The sequence below is a fragment of the Gobio gobio genome (genome assembly GCF_949357685.1).
Source record: "Gobio gobio genome assembly, chromosome: 16".
Taxonomy (NCBI): domain Eukaryota; kingdom Metazoa; phylum Chordata; class Actinopteri; order Cypriniformes; family Gobionidae; genus Gobio; species Gobio gobio.
The window spans coordinates 36,860,874-36,879,768 of NC_137109.1; the positions used below are offsets into that span (position 1 = coordinate 36,860,874).

The 18,895-nt window shown below is 39.9% G+C and overlaps 1 protein-coding gene across 1 annotated transcript in view; it reads left to right on the top strand.

Moving 5' to 3' along the window:
• Positions 1–3,598: 3,598 nt before the first annotated feature.
• bcorl1 (BCL6 corepressor-like 1) overlaps positions 3,599–18,895 on the top strand; it is a 29,280-nt gene continuing 13,983 nt past the window's right edge. Inside the window, exons 1-3 of the mRNA XM_079838409.1 lie at positions 3,599–3,815; positions 7,353–7,437; positions 7,543–10,131. Of these exons, the coding sequence (XP_079694535.1) occupies positions 7,432–7,437; positions 7,543–10,131 (2,595 nt within the window). The 5' untranslated portion in view covers positions 3,599–3,815; positions 7,353–7,431. The remainder of the gene's footprint in view (positions 3,816–7,352; positions 7,438–7,542; positions 10,132–18,895) is intronic.

Consider the following 18,895-nt stretch of genomic DNA (forward strand, 5'->3'; position numbering starts at 1 on the left):
AACGCAGCCGGCTTTAGGACCCAGCGTGCGCGATTTTCCTCTCCAGCTGCTGCGGCGATGAGGGAAGATCGCGAGGAGAAACCCAAAATTAACAGTGTTAAATCCTCCACTGAATCATACTATCGGACGGCAACGAAAACAACAGGCACAGACACTTCCTCTTGCATTTGGATGAATACGTCAAGTTCAGATGCATAGGAAAACAGTTTGGGGCCGTTAAGGTAAGGCGGCGCGATTCCATGCGATTAATAACAAAGGCGCTATACTGGCGAGCGAGGGGGCATTAAAGGGGGCATTGCACAACGCAATGGAGGGCGACAGTCAACTCTCTAAACTTTGCACTTGTACATGAGTGCATCAAAGTCCTAACATCCTGTCACGACGAGATCTAACTATCTGAATCGGTTGGATGTATTAATACAGCGCAAAGACAACATGCGGCAACATTTGAAAAGACATGGATAATGTTGTGTCCTAAACTGACCGGACGCGATCGCAAGAGCCAATGTCATTACGCGCGGTAAGGCCTACGAAAGTGATGCATCGCGCAAACGCGCGTTAATTCACGCTGCAATAAGTTTGGATATCTTTTGCATCCCCTCAACCTGCCCACTTCATGTGCTCTCTCTCCCACCCTTGCGACATTACCCCAGTCATCATGCAGTGGAGCATGCACCGGTCAGACACCTCAGTTTGCACTGTTGCACGGCCTTTCTGTTGTCATTTCCCGTGCCAGTTCTTTTTAATTGTGTTTTGAAACTAAGTTGTGCATGTTGCCCAAGCGGTGACGCTCATTTGCAGCCACATCAGGCCTGTTTAAAGCTGCTAATGGTGGCGATTTGACACTAATCGAGTCAAACTTTTCAGATTCCCCTTTATTTTAACGTAATGATGTGTCAGCCTTCATGCTGACAGATAGATAGATAGATAGATAGATAGATAGATAGATAGATAGATAGATAGATAGATAGATAGATAGATAGATAGATAGATCCGTTCACGTGTAGCCTAGAGGAGCATGTGTGGCATCGTGTTGTTTGCAATATTTTGGCTTTTAATAACGCAATTAGTCCTCGTTGCATTGACTGCGTCTGTCTGATATGATTGTCTTACTCGTACGTTGCAGTCATAATTAATTCCCCGTATTTTCACGGCAACATCAGTGTTAGAGCCTCGAGAAGACGTGATGCTCTCAGCGCAGTCTACACGGGGTCAGTTTGCATTGGAGCAGTTATGACAAAAATAGGTCATCGGCTCAAAAATGTTAAAAATCTGTTTACGTAGATGTTTTTCGGGAGGGACAAAACGGGAAATGTGTGTGGTATTGCATATCACCCGATGAAGACGATGCAGTGTCGGAATAAAAGGCTATTCTTGCGCTAATCTTCAAAAGTATGAGCGTCCCCGAACTTAACAGAACTGCACTCAATGATATCTTGTGCTGCTCTGCTCAGTAAGACATCTGAAGACTGACTGGGACAATGACATTGATTTGGTCTCGAGATATTCATTATAATACAGCGGTTGCTGAGCATGAAAATGGCCATTGTGAGTTATAGAAGAAAGAGAAGTTGGACCACAAATAATGAATGAAGACTCTTAGGTCAGTGATGCTTCAACCTGTTGGAAAGATGTTATTGTTTTGTTTGGTGGTACATAAGGTCAAATTGTGGGATATGTGTGACCCTGGACCACAAGACCATGCAGTCATAAGGGTTTATTTTTTTAAATTGAGATTTATACAGTACATAAATAAACTTTCTGATGTATGGTTTGTTAGGATATGACAATATTTGGCAGAGATACAACTTTTTGAAAATCTGGAGGCAAAAAAAAAAAAAATCGGCTTTAAAGTTGTCCAAATAAAGTCCTAGCAACGTATATTACTAAAAATAAAAATAGTTTTTGATATATTTACAGTATAGGACATTTACAAATAAACTTCATGGAACATGATCTTTACCTAATATCCTAATGATTTTTGTCATAAAAGAAAAATCGATAATTTTGACCCAAACAATGTATTATTGGCTATTGCCACAAATATACCTGTGCGACTTATGATTGGTTTTGTGCTGCAGGGTCACATACTCCTATTACTGGTGTTGCAGGTTCATGATGTTGGCATTTAAAAAAAAATGAATAAGCGATTGTGCGAATAATGTTGAAGATAGCAGGAAAAAGGCTGTTAGGATGTAATAAAGAGTGTTCGGCTGACATGTTTACAATCCACAGCGTCTGACGCTGAAAAGTAAGGGTTGCTTGTTAAATCCGAGATCAAAGAAGCCAGTGAATGGCTACTGGACAGCTGATGTAGCCAAATCATCATGCCCATTGTCTTGTCTTGATACAAGGAAGATCACCCCAGATTGTTTGTGTCTCGCTGCTGAAAAAGTGACTGATTATTTCAAGATAAGCATGACAGGCAGAAAAAGTTCTCTTAAATTCACCTAATTTAAAATATGGCGAGAACAGACTTAATATATCAAGAGGAGAATATGTTTGTATTATTTAGCTATCCTATTTAGAGCCTGTGCTTTAGTCAGAAGGAAAACAAATATCACAATATTCTTGTTTTCAAACACTTCATAAAACATGACTTTTTTGAAGGGTGGCATAATAATTAGAAATAAATATTGAATTCTTCCTGTTTGAATGCCAAAGCTGCACCAAATCCAATGTTATGTCAATGTAGTTCTTGTATTGTCTCTCTTGTTTGCATTAAATAACTGACTCCCCAAAAAAAAAAAAACTTTTTAACTGCTTGATCTTATACATGATTTAGCCTTCAAATGAGGGAAATTGCTCGGCTACTGAATGGATTTGCAGGTTCAACAGCAACTGAAGAGTAACCTAGTAACAGTCCAGCACCTTTGAAACATAAAGCTCCAGAGAAATTTTGCAACAGCTGATGCTAGTTGTCACCTGGCAAAAATACCCTAAAATGTGAAGGTCAGTGGTGAGCTTTTTTAGAAGTTAAGAAGGGAAATCCACCTGAGGATCCCAGTTTTAATTCCTTAAGCGTGATTCACCTAAAAGTGATTTGGTTAGGCCTCATGATGGGGTTTTAATTGAAAAGCTCTCATGTATTGCGCAGCATGTTTTAACAAAGAAGATACGGTTTCTCATAATGAGAAGAATCTGTTTCATTTAGGTTGAAAATATGAATAAACATATCGCCCCGTGAGTGTGCACATAGAGTGGCTCTCCGTGTGCATCTACTATCGATCGTTCCCTGGATGTCCTGTAGACATCGGTCTCGTGGCTCTACTGAAATAGTTCGAGAGCCAGCAGGGTTTTTATTAATTCCGCTGCAATGTTTGTGTCAACTCTTTTTGAGGCGGCCCACGTGTGCGAATCTGAAAACGAGATTATACAAACATGCACGCGCTACTCCGCGAGCCTCGCGTGTAGCGTCCGAGAGCAACGGTTTAATTGAGAGAGAGAGGGTGTATTTTCACTTTGTTACTCGGGTAGGGTTTGCAGTTTAGCGCACCGTTGCGATCCCCTTTCCCCTTGAGCGGCTGGATTCTCGCGGTGCATGCTGGGACCTGCAGTCCTCGCTCCTCCCTTCTCAGGGCGAATGCGGTCAGGGCGTGGATGTCGGAGCACTACAACTCCCACACGAGCTCGGCTCCATCTGCCCCTCTCTCTCTCTCCCACCAGACCAGAGACAGAGAGATACGGTACGAACCCCCCCGGACTTTCAGAACCGAAAATCGTCGAGATTAGTGAACTGCAAGCGACAAGAACGGAAGACCGGATTAAAGCCCTTATCTTGATGAGCAAACATCTTCCAAATGTCGGTCAAACGGGTTGGTGCACGTTTGTACAATCTGACATCGTTATTTGGCTCGCTAATTGCCTTTTGGAATTATTCGGGGTTGTATAGACGAAGGAGTCGGTTCTGGGGGTGGCATGTCATAACACTTTGATTGTTGGAGCGGCTTCGCTATGGAAACATTCCGTGTCGTACGGTGGCAGAGTAATGCAGACCGAGTTGTTAGAGGGGAGACTTCGCTGCGCAGGGATCTGAAATCGCTCCTTCAGTTTCGTACACCTTGCTCCGTACTAAATAACGCTCTCCCCGCGTGTCACGCAGCACAAGTGACGATAATAATAAGGAGCGTATGGAAAACTCGGTGACCCTATTAGTTTCCAAACACTCTTCGAGGGCAGTGTGGAGAAAGACAGCCAAAGTACGATGTTTCCTCGTGAAGGAGATATCATCCAGCCTAAATGTGCGCGTGACATTTCTGTGCCCGTGTATTTTGTGTCGAGTTCTAATTCAGACGTCATAGCTCGGCTCGCGCTTAGCGATAAACCAACGGTCACTTTTGTAGTTTGACAGGATTCGGCCAGTGCGAACGCGTCGGTTAGTTTGGCTACATTGTGGCCACACGGACTGTAGGCTTTCGTGTCTTTCTCAGAAGGAAAACGTCTATTTCGGCTAATCCCCGCTCGCGGGACCTACATTTGGTTGTTTTTGTGTTTAAACATCGGCGTTATTTATCACTGACTTCCATTTCGGCACGCGAGGCGCTTCGTGTCACCTGAGAGTCTCTTGTATTGTGTGTTACGGTTTTTTAGTAGCTCCGGCTAGAACGAGCGAGTGGGTTGGCCAGAGAAACAAACATTTTGCTCTGTTTTAGGACGATGCTCTATCCTAATATCATGCTGGCCGTGGATACGTGACATTGGCTGGTCATCGCCTGCTTTTCAGCATCATCCTTTGTGCATATATAAACTCCGGGCTGCGGAGCTCCGACAGACTGACCGGGAGACCGCGAGTGTGCTGAGCTCCAGTCTAGAGAGGAGAGACGATGCTTATTTCCTCGTCTCCGTTTATCATTGCGCTGGTAACCCCGTTCAAAAGAACGAGGGCTGGAGAAAAACACGGGCTCCCACTCCCACTGTGTTTTCAATAATTGAGATGCCTCAAGATGAAAAATGTCTGGACGAAAATGATCGGTTCTATCTTTAGCAGCAGATATAATCACGCGAATAACACATCATAAACTTTCCAATCATCAGACTTTCGCTAAAGGCCTATACGGCTCGGATATGCCATACAGACACTTTAAGTGTACCGACATCAGTTGGATCTCATTTTAAGTCAGAAAGATAAGCAGTTCATATTTGAAGACTGCCGTCACCTGTATCGTCAACGTGGAGCTGCTGCGCTCACCTGCATTCTGATGCGAGTTTACGGTGTTTATGTTGTCTGCATATGGGGCTCAGGTGTTTATTTGGTTATTTGTGATGTTTATGATGGCGTTTGAAGTAATATCCAGTCTTATTTAGTCATTTTTTTTTCAATTAAGAAGAAGATAACCTCGGGAGATAGATCGGGATGATTTCGTCTCGAATGCAACAATGTAACTTCAATTCGAGCTTAGAACATTCGTTTTGTTTCCCACATGCATGGGAATCTTTTAAAATTGATATTTCTAGGCAATGCATGGTCAAAAATGTGAAAGTCGCATTTTATGCTCTGCCTTATATTGCACCGCCTATGTATTTAGTAAGACCAGAATTTGCAGTTTTGTTATACACAAATAATTTAGATTTAATTATGTGATGTGTACATTTAAATCTACCACCACCGTTTTTAAAATGATTTAAAAATCCCCATTCATTAAGTATGCATAACTGGAAAGGTTGGGAAATTCATTCGTCAAAAAGTGTGGGAATCCTGTCTATTGATTTGATCTGTTGGGCTCTGATAGGAGTTTTGCAACGCCCTACACACAGCACTATTGGAATTGGATTAAATCACAGCTTGACCACCTCATTATAAGTAAACATTTTAGTAATGCACACTCTGTGACTGTGGACATGAGATGCTTTGCCTTTATCTAATGCATGTAAAGAGTAAAGCGCCTCTGTTAGACTCAGCATCACAGTAATGGTTGCTCTGTTCTATGTGCACTGTTGATGTTGTCTTGATCTACTGCAGTTTGTCCCACTGAGGTAATGAGGCAGTAAAACCAGCATCAACTATTGCATGGCCCTGCATCCTTTATTCTCAACCCCTGGCATTCGTGGCCTGTCGTGCACTCGACCATTCCCCTCCTTTGCGCTGTGTGAGGGTTTGGGATCTGATCAGTAGGGTGCTCTTCTTCTTTAAAAACGAGGGAATTAGAGTATGCAGACTTTGACCATGTGCAATGTGGGTTAAGAGGATGTTGTTGCAGTAAAAACTGTCCCTTCAGCTGTGGCAGCTGAGGTTTTTTGCTCCTCTCGGTTTTTGGTGTTTAGGCACTCTCTTGTGTACTTGAAATTGATTTGCTCACAATCTCAGAGAGAGTCATGGGTCAAAGTCAGCGTTTCATCTCATAATTTCGTCTCCTACAGCAGAAGACGACAGCATGCGTTTGCAAACGTATAATTAAAAATGTAAATTGCTGGTATACAGTTCAGAGATCATTGCATTCTTTTCAAATCTGTTTTTTAAATCTGAACGCTTTAAGTTTAATATCCATTCCTACTCAAGCCGTGGTCTGAAGGAAATTGTGACATCTTGACTAAGGAAACCTCTGTTACTCACAGGAAGTTTCCAGCCTGTCTCAAATCACTGACTGTAACAAGAGAATTGATGTTGTGGCCTCATGGTTAGAGTGTCATTTTTATCAGATTAAAGGGAAAGAGACTTAAGACATTAAAGCTCGTCCATGTCCATCTTTTGTTAAAATTCTAGAAGTGTTTATTTTTGTAATTTTGGTCTGATTAAATTTCTGACAAATGAGATGACTAGAAATATTTCAAATGACTCAAAATAATTGGAAATGAATGTGCACAATACACATAGTTCTGCACTACTAATAGCGTTTATCAGTTGTAAGAATGTTGAAAAGTATAGCCAACTAAACCATTTGAATGAATGTGCTAACAAGATTTTAGTTGCCTCTTTATTCAAATGCCTCTTTGCAATGTGTAATGTAGAGTGCAGTGATCTATATTTTACATTTGATTTAGTTAATGAGGTCTGAGTTGACCTTGGCTGAACTACACGACATTTATCTTCTGCAATCAATTATAGGTATATAAAAAAAATAATGAAGTGAATATGAGTGAAAAATCAACAGCATGGCTTAGCTTTACTTTTTCTGTTTGATGAAGCAAACAGAATTGTTATCACAAATATTAACCTCATTTGAAAGGGGTCAGAATGTTGTCCAATAGCAGATTATCGCCTTATCAACGAATGATTTATCTTTTTTTATGAACGTTAACATTTAAAAATCTGTTTTTTAACTTTCCAAATTGTAACTTTTCATTTGAAATAATTTTACATGCTCAATTTGTACACTTTTTAAAGCTATTTCTTTAATTATCTAATTTTATTGCAGAACTGCAAACTACTCAGAGGAGAATCCCATAAAGAGTCACTTGTCCACACACACTGAGTAATGTGTTGAGAAAACCCCTATGCAGGTAACGTATATTTCATTGTTATAGCCTCCCCTCTCTCTCTCTCTTTCATTTTTTTTTTCTCACTTTCCCCCTAAGTCAAACTTACTTTCCTGTTTCTCTGCTTAGGTGGATCCCTCACCAATGAATGTAGGGGATGGAGGGACGGTGAGCAGAGAGAGCAGTGCCCCTACCCACGTGTCTGAGAGCATGGTGGGGAATCCACAGCAGACACTGCCTCTTGAACTTAGAGGTGACATACCTCAAAGTCAGCAGAATAAGCTGAGGGCGACCACAGACTGTAAAACGCCCAACGTCTGCTCAGAAGCCAGCAATTCAAATCATTGTCCCCAGGTCCAAACCTCCCAACCCCACAGCAATGTGTTCAGCACTGATCCCGTGAGCACACTGTTGCCTGATCGGACTGAGGTTTCCAAAGGCAAGGTTGACAGTGCTGGCATCTACTCCCCTCACCAGTGGCCTTGTGGTAAAAAGGTCACCGCAGAGGACCCTGTGAACTCTGTTCACTCTAGTATAAACCTAAACAAGAAGGCTACCGCACCAGCACCCACCCAGCCTGTGATAAGCGTTCCATTAGGGTTCCAGTGCTCCACGCTGTTTAAACCCGGCCAGCCTGTTGCTTTCCTTCCCCCCTCCAATTTTTCTTCTCCTCTCTGTAAGATCACATTGCCACCAGGGTTAGGTCAGATTGCAGCACTCAGAGAAGCCACTGCTAGCCAGTTTCAAAAGGACTGCCCAGCGCCAAGCTCTTGTTCGAGCGCCACACCTATGCTCAAAACATACCCATATCACTTTTCCATGGGGAGAGGAGCCGGTGCTGAGAAGAAGCCTCAGTCTTCAGGATCTAAAGTCAGGTGTGACTCTTTATCCAAGGGCTTTCAAGGTGGATCTGAGCATAAAGCCCCAATGTCTTCTGTCCCAGCCCCAGCTCTAGCCCTTCCAGTACAGCAAGCCACTCAGGGCTCGGCTCCACCAACCCATTACACCATTTCTCCCACTGCTGCCATCTGCTGCAACCCAGCTCTGGCAAATATCACCACTCAAAGTCGGCTACTTAGCCTTGTAGAAAAAGGTTCGACTTACCGAGGTGCTGAAAAGGCCTCGTTAGCGTATTTAAAACCAAAAACTGTGTCCACTCCAGAGGAGCATAATGTTTCCTGCCCCGTTGAGTCAAGGGATGTGCCCCTTGATCTGTCTGCAAAGTCCAAGCGACAAAAAAACATTAAAGATACTCAGAACAACCCATCAGTGGTCACGGAGCATCATTCTGCTGACTCTCATCAGAAAAATGTTGCTGGTTCTAAAAAAGTTAATTCTGCCTCTTTTGGGTCATCCAGTACATATGACACCCAGAGAAATGGTGCAACACAGAAATCATCTTCAAAACTAACTAATCACCATGCTTTGGAACCCAACGCGTCCTGGGCCAAGGGCTCATCTCCTGGTTCCTTGAATAATCTCCCTGGTACATATGTAGGAGTGGCAAGCCCCATTCTAGCATCTACTTTACGTAGCAAAGATGGAAAAAGTGCTGCTTTTGTTGAAGATTTTCAGACATTTGCCAAACAGGAAACCATTTCCATCATTGACCAAGGAGAACAGCCGGTTTGTAAAGAGAGGAAAGCACCATTTGCTGTTAAAGGTGCTCAGCATAATAAAGGTGGCAAGCTCTCGACAGGTACTCAACAAGGTTTTTTATCCACTCAATTTTCTGCTACAGCAAATTCACAGCCCCACCGGAAATCTGTTGGTGGAAAAGACGGGACCCTGTTTACACCTCCGGTTAAATCCTTGTGGCAACCACCTTGTGTTCTTTCCCAAGGATCATCTCTGCTGAAGAGGCCAAGTCAGACTCAGGTCCCTATAACTAAGAGCACCCTTGGTTGTGAGAGAACCCTGTTCCATAACTCCCATTTAAGCCCAACTAAAGTAGAGGATGAAAAGTGGGAGAAGGCCAAATCCCCCCTGTCCAACCTGGAGTCGATAGTGAAGCAGAAAACTCTTGAGACCACTGCGCTTATTGGTGAGAACTACTGTAATCTGTCTTGTGTGGGATCCAAGAGGCCTGAGGTAGCCAGCGTGCAGAATAGGTGTCCGGACTCTACATTGCAGCAGACTCTTATAACTGGTTCTCCTCCGTTTAGGGCCATAGAAGAACAGGTCATCAAGTCAGACAGAACCTCTCCACAAACAGATGCTACAGCAGCTCTAAGCAGACCGGAGAGCACAACCACTCGTGTGCCCAAGGATAAGGGACGGGAGAAACAGGCAAAACAGACAGAAAATCTAGGGTCTGATGGTAGACAAAAAATGAAACCTAGTACCCCTAGTAAAAGGAGTGCTCCCAGTTTTAAAGGAGAATGGAAGGAAAGGAAATTGGCTCAACAGTTAGAGGATGAGACGGCAAAAGAGGAGAAGGCATCAGAGAGGAAGGCTTCTTCTCATGTTAAGGTAGAAGGAACAGCCTTTTCCCTCCTTCAGAGCCAGACTGTCGAAGCAGAAGGAGAGGCAAAAATGAATGGAACCAAAGAGGAGATGCCTTCGAAAGGCAAAGTATCCGCCACCAAACAGAAGAACCCGAAAAAGCCTGCCAAGGAGAAGACACCTTCTGAAGTGCAAAAAAAGACTATTACAGTAACTAAAAAGCAAAAAGATAAAGACAGACCATCAGTCAAGCAAGGCCCCCACCATAAAAAGGTAAGCTTTATTTTACTCTGAACATTTAGTGGTTTGTTTTTATTATAGTGTGTGTAATATATCGCCATATATTGCATGCGCCATTATAATTTCCCTTGAAGGGATAGTTCACTCAAAAATGAAAATTGTCATATTTCATAATTTACTCACACTCAAGTTGTTCCAAACCTCTATGAATTTCTTTCTTCTGCTGAACACAAAAGAAGATATTTTGAAGAATTTCAGTAACCAAGCAGTTGACCTCCACAGTATTTTTTCCATATTATGGAAGTCAGTAGATAACAATCAACTGTTTGGTTACCCATATTCTTTAAAATACCTTTTTTGTGTTCAGCAGAAGAAAGAAATTCATACAGGTTGGAACAACTTGAGGGTGAGTAAATTATCCCCTTAATTCAGTGTAGGGGTGGGAGTATGACCAAAATCTGATATCACAGCATGAGTGATTTTGTCACAAGAAAAGTACATGACGAAATAGTCATTTATGCTAGACATTCAGCCAAAAATGGTTTAAAAACGTGATGTCAGTTTGTTATCCAGTAAATGAAAAATGAAAGGTACTCTATCTCGTTTGATTTTGTCATTTTATTTGGACTGTGATGTAAATGAAAAATAACTTTCATTTACATTTGAGTTCAAAACAAAAGGCTCGAATGCTAAAGCTGATATTAAACTGATTGTTTTGAATCTAAATTATGATTGGATGAGCCACATTTGAACATTCTGTCTGTGTACATCATCATGCCCCTCAGCCCCCATGCAGGGGATAAAAATATGCAATTAAAATATTTTTTTCGTTTTGAATTTATCTTTTTGTTTGAACATTTTTGTTTTATGTTTGCATTGAAATGTAGAGAAAGCAAATTTGATTTTAAAAAAAATTAATTGTTAAAATAATAAAGTTTGATATACACTGCCGTTCAAAAGTTTTGATCTGTAATATTTTTAATGTTTTATTTTTTTTTTTAATTTATAAAAAAAAATTAAAAAAAAACATTAATATTGTGAAATATTATTACAATGTAAAATAGCTGTTTGTATTTGAATATATTTGATGATGAAAGCTGAATTTTCAGCATCAATACTCCAGTCTTCAGAGTCACATGATCTTTCAGAAATCATTGTAATATGATGATCCCCCCCCCCCCAAATAAAATGTTTTCTTACTGACCCAAAACTTCTGAACTGTAGTACAATGTTGCAAATGCTTTCTATTTCAGATAAATACTGTTCTTTTGAACTTTCTATTAATCAAAGAATCCTAAAACATTTTTTACACAACTGTTTTCAACATTGATAATAATCATAAATGTTTCTTGAGCAGCAAATCATCAAATTAGAATGATTTCTGAAAGATCATGTGACTCTGAAGACTGGAGTAGTGATGCTGCAAATTCAGCTTTGAATCACAGAAATAAATTACATTATAAAATATTTTCAAATAGAAAACAGTTATTTTACATTTTAATAATATTTCACAATATTTTTGTATATTTAATCAAATTAATGCAGCCTTGGTGTGCATAAGAGAGTTCTTCTAAAAACATTAAACATCTTCCCGAATTTTTGAATGGCAGTGTAATGCAATTAATGTGATTACTTTCAGCTAGGGCTGCCACTAACAACTATTTTTATATCGATTAATCTATCAACTAATTTATCGATTAATCTATCGACTAATTTATCACAATTTTCAACAATTTTACTTAAAAACATTTAATTTAACTTGCAACGTTGGCCTTTAGTAGTGTACTATTAAATGTAAACAAGCCCTTGACAAAATGTAAAACTAAAAGAGTAAAAATGTAAAAAGGTTCAAATTTGTAAACCAACATAACAAAAAAAAGAGAATATCAGCAAATACTTTTTATATAGAATAGTGTTGTCACGATACCAAAATTATGACTTCGATACGATACCAGACTAAAATACCCCAATACCGATACTGAATCAATACCATGGCAAAAAACTGTAAAAGTAATTGAATAATATGACAGAACTTACTATTCATTGTTTTATCATTGTTTTAGGCTTAAAAAACCCTAAAAACTCACTTGGCCGGCATGTTCCTACCCTGCCCTGCTTCACACAGAATATTAGGTCCGGCCCTTTAAGAGCTGCACGGACCAAATTCACATCCGATTTCTCATTCAACACTGTATACGTTCAAAACTGGCGTCGCGATCTGTCTGAGTGAAAGGTGGCTGCGCGCGCTTCAGGTCAGAGTCCGGCAGCGCGCGCGAGCACATTCCGGCCGCGCCGCACTTTTTCTGTTGCTTTCTTTTTCCTGAGTTGCGCGTATATATTTGACTGTTCTGCTTCCATTGTTTAGTGAACGGTGGAAGCAGAGCTCACCCACACGTCCTCACTCCTGCTGTCACACATCGACGCAGATTAAGAAATACTGCTCTTATTAGAGTGCTGTCAGTTTTAAAGTACCGGTACTAAGACAATTTCATATCGTACCAACTTAACCAGTCGACTAAAAATGTTGACGTCGACGCAGTCGATTGTATTGGCCAATCGCGACAGGCCTACTTTCAGCCCATGGCCCTCTGTCAAGTTAGATTTTTTTCTTTTGACCCTTCATAGTAAAAAGTTTAGTCACCTCTCCTTTAGGACTGTTTTGAGTTCAAAAGTTAGTCTGTATTTACAAAATCATTTTGATTTTTCAGTCAGTTTTTTCTAAAGGCCTGTTCACACCAAGAACAACAAATAGAACGATAAAGACATAGTTCTAAAAATCATTCTAAATATAAAAGACTAGTCCACACCACAGCTATAATGATAACGGCACGGAGAAATGATAACGTTGGAATCACTTTCAGAACTTTTTTTTTTGACAACCGATCAAAATGCATCCTACTTTAAGAGCAGGAGCATTTAGTGGCAGATGACAACTGCAGTGCGCACTTCTAATAAGCAGAACGATATCGGCCACTGGTGTGAATGCTAATATATTTATGGTTATAGTAATCTTTTTAGTTATCATTCTTGGTGTAAACGGGCCTTTAGAGTTGACAAGGCATCCTAGAGGATTTTAAAACAGAAATAGTTGAATATAAGAGGTTATAATTAATCATTCAGTTTTTCATTTGAGCCGTCCAAATTGTCCTTTTAGTACAGGTGGTGTTATTCTCATTATGAGTTACAATGTAATTCCTATGGGTGTTTTTTCCCCATGCAGAAAGTCTGTGGTATATGGTCACAACTGGAGTTTAATGTTAAAGGTGCAGTATGCGATCTCCCAAAATTAGGGATGCACCGAATATTCGGCCACCGAAAATTTTCGGCCGAAAATGGCCCAAAAGTGCATTTTCGGTTTTCGGCCGAAAGACTTTTATCACCGAAACAACACGGCCGAAATGTTGTGATGACGCAAACAGAAACCGCGACCTGCACGTGCTTGTCTGAAGCAACATATCCGCGGTGTGGACGTATTTCAGTATATCTGAGAAACACCCACGTCTGCTCTATGCACAAGCGCTGACAGCGAGATCTCATGTTCTCGATGAGAAGAGGAACAGACTTCACTGTGAAACCGAACGCAATCTTTAACAGTGGGCATGTTTTAAGCGCGGAACACACTTCAATCTGGCGGCGGGGCGCGCGCGTGAACGCAATCATCTGTGAGCGCGATCGATCATCTCTTCCTTAAGAATAAACATGAATGAACATCTAAGGTGTGTTGAGGATACATTACAACTTACTGTCACATAGCATATGTGGTGTAATCGCTAAATCAGTGTCTCAACGGCGGAAAGACCCTCAATATAACTGCTGTAAACTAAACAGTCATGTAGCATCACATTTACCTCAGGCAGTCATTCAGTGTCCACTCCACATCTGTTAGTTCACTAGAGAAACTCTTTCACTAAACTCTTTCACTAAATATATGACCTATATTAGCCGTTATATTCATTATATTCTACTTAACCTGTTAATGATATATTGATTATTTCATGTATGTTTAAATAAATTGACAGACACTGTGTATAAATGATTTCAACAACGAATTGGATAAAAAACTATTTTATAATTAGATTTAGAAGTTATTGCAAAAACTGCCTTATGTGAAGTTTACATGTTTGTGTACTGTGTGTTATTTGAGTGTTGATTATTAGACCTAAAAATACATAGCAACTGAATTTAGGCTAATAGTTTTGGCTCTGTTGTTAACCTTTAATATTAATGTGCAAGTAAGGGCTCCCTATATAGTTTAGAGCAATATATTCAATAAACTTTTAGTTATAATTTAATTCATTTAAGGACAGATACTTTTTTTTTTCAGTAAACCAATACAAATACATAAAAAGCCATTTTGTAAAACTGCTGTACCGAATCGTCAGTTTTGTGTACCGCTACACCCCTATTCTACAGTTAACATATGGGCTATGGCAGTCTTTGCTTTGATACACTATTATGTTGAAGGCCTACAGAGAAAATAGTTGTATCTTTAAGCAGTTGCAGTTGCACTTGTTCTGAATGCACTTTCTTGTAGTAGTCCTACAGAGAACATTGAAAATGCACTAGACCTAAATGCACTTTGTTTTTATGAGAGAACATTTAATTGTATAACCTTTCTGTAGGCCTGTACATTATTATTTAATGTACAAATGAGTGGGGTCAAGTTAAACATTTTAGTTTGAATTTTATTTTATACTGTGCATTGTTGCAATGTGCTAAATAAATATTGGCATAATTTGTAATTGATTTATTCTTTGAAACTTTAATATTAATTTATGCAATTGCAATGCCTTGATTTTAGTAAAGTTAGTACACAGTCATAGCCATAAATGCAATGGTACTAATAATTGCCATAATTTCTTTCGGTGTTTCAGTTTTCGGCTTTCGGCCTTGGTTTCCTCTTTTTCGGTTTCGGCCAGGAATTTTCATTTCGCTGCATCCCTACCCAAAATCGTTGTTGAACACTGTGGATATTTGAACCCAAACAAACCCACTGTGAGTGTGAACCCAAACAAACCCACCCCAGTCTTCATTGCTCCACCTCCAAAATTCACATACACTTTACCGCCCGCTCTGAGCTGCCACCATGTGAGGCCAGCACACTAGCAAGCGGTTTGTAGATTGTACACACAAATATTCAGAGAATTTTTGTGTTTTTGCCGATTTCCCATTCATTTCCTATGGTCGGTCATTTATGACCGAAGACAATGAACGCTACTTTTTTTTTAATGACCAATTAGCATGCTCGAATCATGACACCAATTTTTGTGTGTGTTTACATACCTAATGCTAGAAAAGTTTCATATCATTCCGATGAAGCAGTGATTTTTAAAATTTCAAAACAGAAAATTTTCCGTTCAGAAATGACTGAAGAGCCCACTTTGTGCCTACGCGCAGCACGTGATGCGTGTGGTGCGGCGGCTCTGGTTTGAGTGATCGGATTTAAACACGGCATTCTCTAGCGTCAGTTGCCAGCGTGCCTCTTGAGATCAGGGGAGTGAGGTTTACCTGCACAGTTCTTACTTGCTGGCCTCCATTACACACACAATGCAAGAGTGGATGTCTATTTATCATAGCAGAAGTAGGGCTGTCACGATATTAGATTTTTCACACCACGGTTATTGTGGCCAAATAAAATCATGATATCGTGTTATCGTGTTATCTATAGAAACTTTGGGGGAAAAAAAGTTATCAAATTAATTTTTACTTTGTTTATTTAGTTTTTCTTTTTTACCCAACAAACATAATTGACCTATCGGTAAGCCCCCCCCCCCCCCCCCCTTAGTTACTGTTGCTAACTCGGACAAACAAACGGAGTTGCTGTATCTTACAATGACAGTTGTCAGTGTGAAAACCTTATCCCAAGATGTTTTTGGACACAGAATGTAGCGTATTTCCCGTCTGAATGATGGCCAAACTTTACTGATGGTTTATCGAGTTTATTATGTCATTTTTCGTCCCAAAAAATCATCGTAAGAGCTGAACAAACAAAGCATAAGAAGTGCGCATTAACGTCTCATTCACAAACTATCTCTCTCCGTTGCATTACCATTAACATACACAGCAAATTACACAAAAACACTCATACAACTAACAGTAAACAAACATACACAGAGCTTATGACTTTTCGAGGGTGCAGTTAATAACTGGTAAACTTTGTATCTGCAAAACAACTCCGATAAACTGCGAGTGCGAGCTCTTCCTTTCACTATAATTCCTATCAAAATAGGAGTCCTCCTTAGTAGGACAGATAATGTAGACTTAAAACATATCTAAAATTAAATTAATTTACACATAACCAGTTTAATATGGAGAGGCACTGAAATGTAGACCTTTGTGTTTTTGACCTACAGTGTTACATGACGTGAGAACAGTTAGTTATTTCGGTTTGTATGTAAGCAGGGACTTTAATCATAACTTAACGAGAGTATGACAAACAGAAAATCTTCTCAGGATACCTGGAATCAGTGTTACAGTACCTCAGGCACGACGTTTTACCATTTTTGTAGAATAAACACCATCAAATCGATGAGAGCATCGGATTTTCCAATGTTTCTCTATGGCGCTGAAACCTAAAGATGTCTGAGTTCCGGTCCCAGCGCAACTGATACTCAACTGCTATTGGCTCATCTGCGTTCGAGGGGAGGGGCTTACCGATAGGTCAATTGGATGGATAGTGATAAACACAGGGTAATTCTCTGTTACTGATAAATCTTCTTTGAAGCTCCCTATGAAATAACAAGAGAGAAAATACTGTCAAGTTCAACAGTATGATAAATAAATATTAACATAATGTATTGGCCATGACTAGATTGCAAATACAAATACAAGAATAGACATTATGTAAATAGACATTAATTCATTTAAGAAACTATGAGATGTGCTGCACTGGTGGAAATAACACGAGCCCATGATACCGCGACCGTCAGACTGGCTCTGACTGGTGTTTAGAGTCCGAGCGTTCCTTCAGCGCAGCCTCAAGAGTTATGGCCTTTTTACACCTGCTCACTTAATTCGTTTTCTCTGATCAGATATCTATAATACTGTGAAGAGAACAGGAGTAAATGTCTTCCAAAATTCTTTCGAGGCGGATTTAAATCCGATCACTCAAACCAGAGCCGTCGCACCACGCATCACGCGCTGCGCGTTGGCACAAAGGGGGCATCACAAGAAAATGCAAGAAAAACACGCAAACGGCCCCCAGTGAAACTGAAAGTAGCCTAAGTCTCAGATGCTCAAAAACTCAATCATCTTCATTAAAACTAATGAGACTAAATGCTTTTACCAGTGCTAGGTCGCTCTTTCTCATATTTGATCTTGAATGATAAAATGCAGCTCGAATCTTTTGCATTCGTTGACGTGAACTGAATTTGCATAGCCTAAAGCGCGGAATTGAAGATCGGATTTATATTCATTTTGCGGAGAGTTGTAAGGTAAGACACCCTGCATGTTTTTTATTTTTATTTTGTTTATTAATTTAGATTGGCTATAGCCCGTTTCGTTTGTGAGCGCCGTTGTGCTCTGCGAGCAGCATCAGACCGCCTCAGCTTGTCAAAAATACGTTTGTGGTGGTGATAGTAAACATTTAAACTAACAATGTGATATGCTTAAAGTGTTTTATATCTATGGATTTTATTTTGGGCAAGACAAGTCGAGAGTTGATTTGAGAGGCTAAATTGATCAAACAGAAACATGCGGTTAACTCACTGTCTGCCGCTTGGTCGTTAGGCCTACTTTAAAAAACAAAAACTTTAATTTAACAAACAAAAATTGCTCCAAACATTTTTTCTAAATTAACTTAATAAAGAAACGAAACTAAATATAACTACTTTGAAATTACAAACAAAGCTGAACTATTTTTATGGCTGTAACAGTGTGGAAACGCAACCTCGGAGTCCAGGCCTCGTTTCCAGGCCTTCCCACATAGGTTTCTCTAGTGCTGGAAAGCTTTTCTGTTTTACGTGGGTCCTAAATAGGGTTGGGTACCGAAACCGTACCTATATAACTGGTATGTCACTGGACCGAATCAGAACACAGGTTTCAGTGCCTCATTTCGGTTCCACTTAAATTCAAACGTGCATTTGCGCTTTGGCACATATCACTTATCACAACTATTCAGTGTTTTCAACCACATAATGTTTATTTTAGGTTCCAGACATTATGCACATAAGTACTAGCAAAACAATACACACTGATGTCTATGGAAGCGGCAATAACAATCCTTTCAGTTATAATTTGATAGTCTATATAGTTTACTCTATTCTTCTCCCAGTTCACCGGTCACTTACTTTCATGTATTTCGTGAGACGTGGGTGAATTGACGTACTGTAAATCCGATAGACAGATCCGATTCTCTGAATTCCGGCGCAAACTAACAATGCGGCACCCATCGAGCATTATAGATCAACTAGCTTGATCATTATGACAAAACACATTCACTTACATATATTTGAGTTATCATAAACAAGTTTGTGAATATTTTGAATAAAAAAGAAAAAAACCCAAATAAAACGGTTGCAGATGTCATACAGCGCTATTGTGGCTGCTGTGTGTCACGTGAGAAGCATGACACATCGCCATGGAAATGATCAGGCGATGCGCTCTAAAATATTTAGCCAGAGAATATGGTCATATTTCTGCAAAATAATTGCTGAAACTTGAAGCTGGTTTGTAGCATACCAAGAATGCAGACTTTGTACTGTAACTCTTATATATAGTGTTAAATTAGGCCTATTGTAGTTTGGTTAGGTGGCTTAGATTTTATAGTGAATTTTTGTGTTTTGTATTTATTTATATA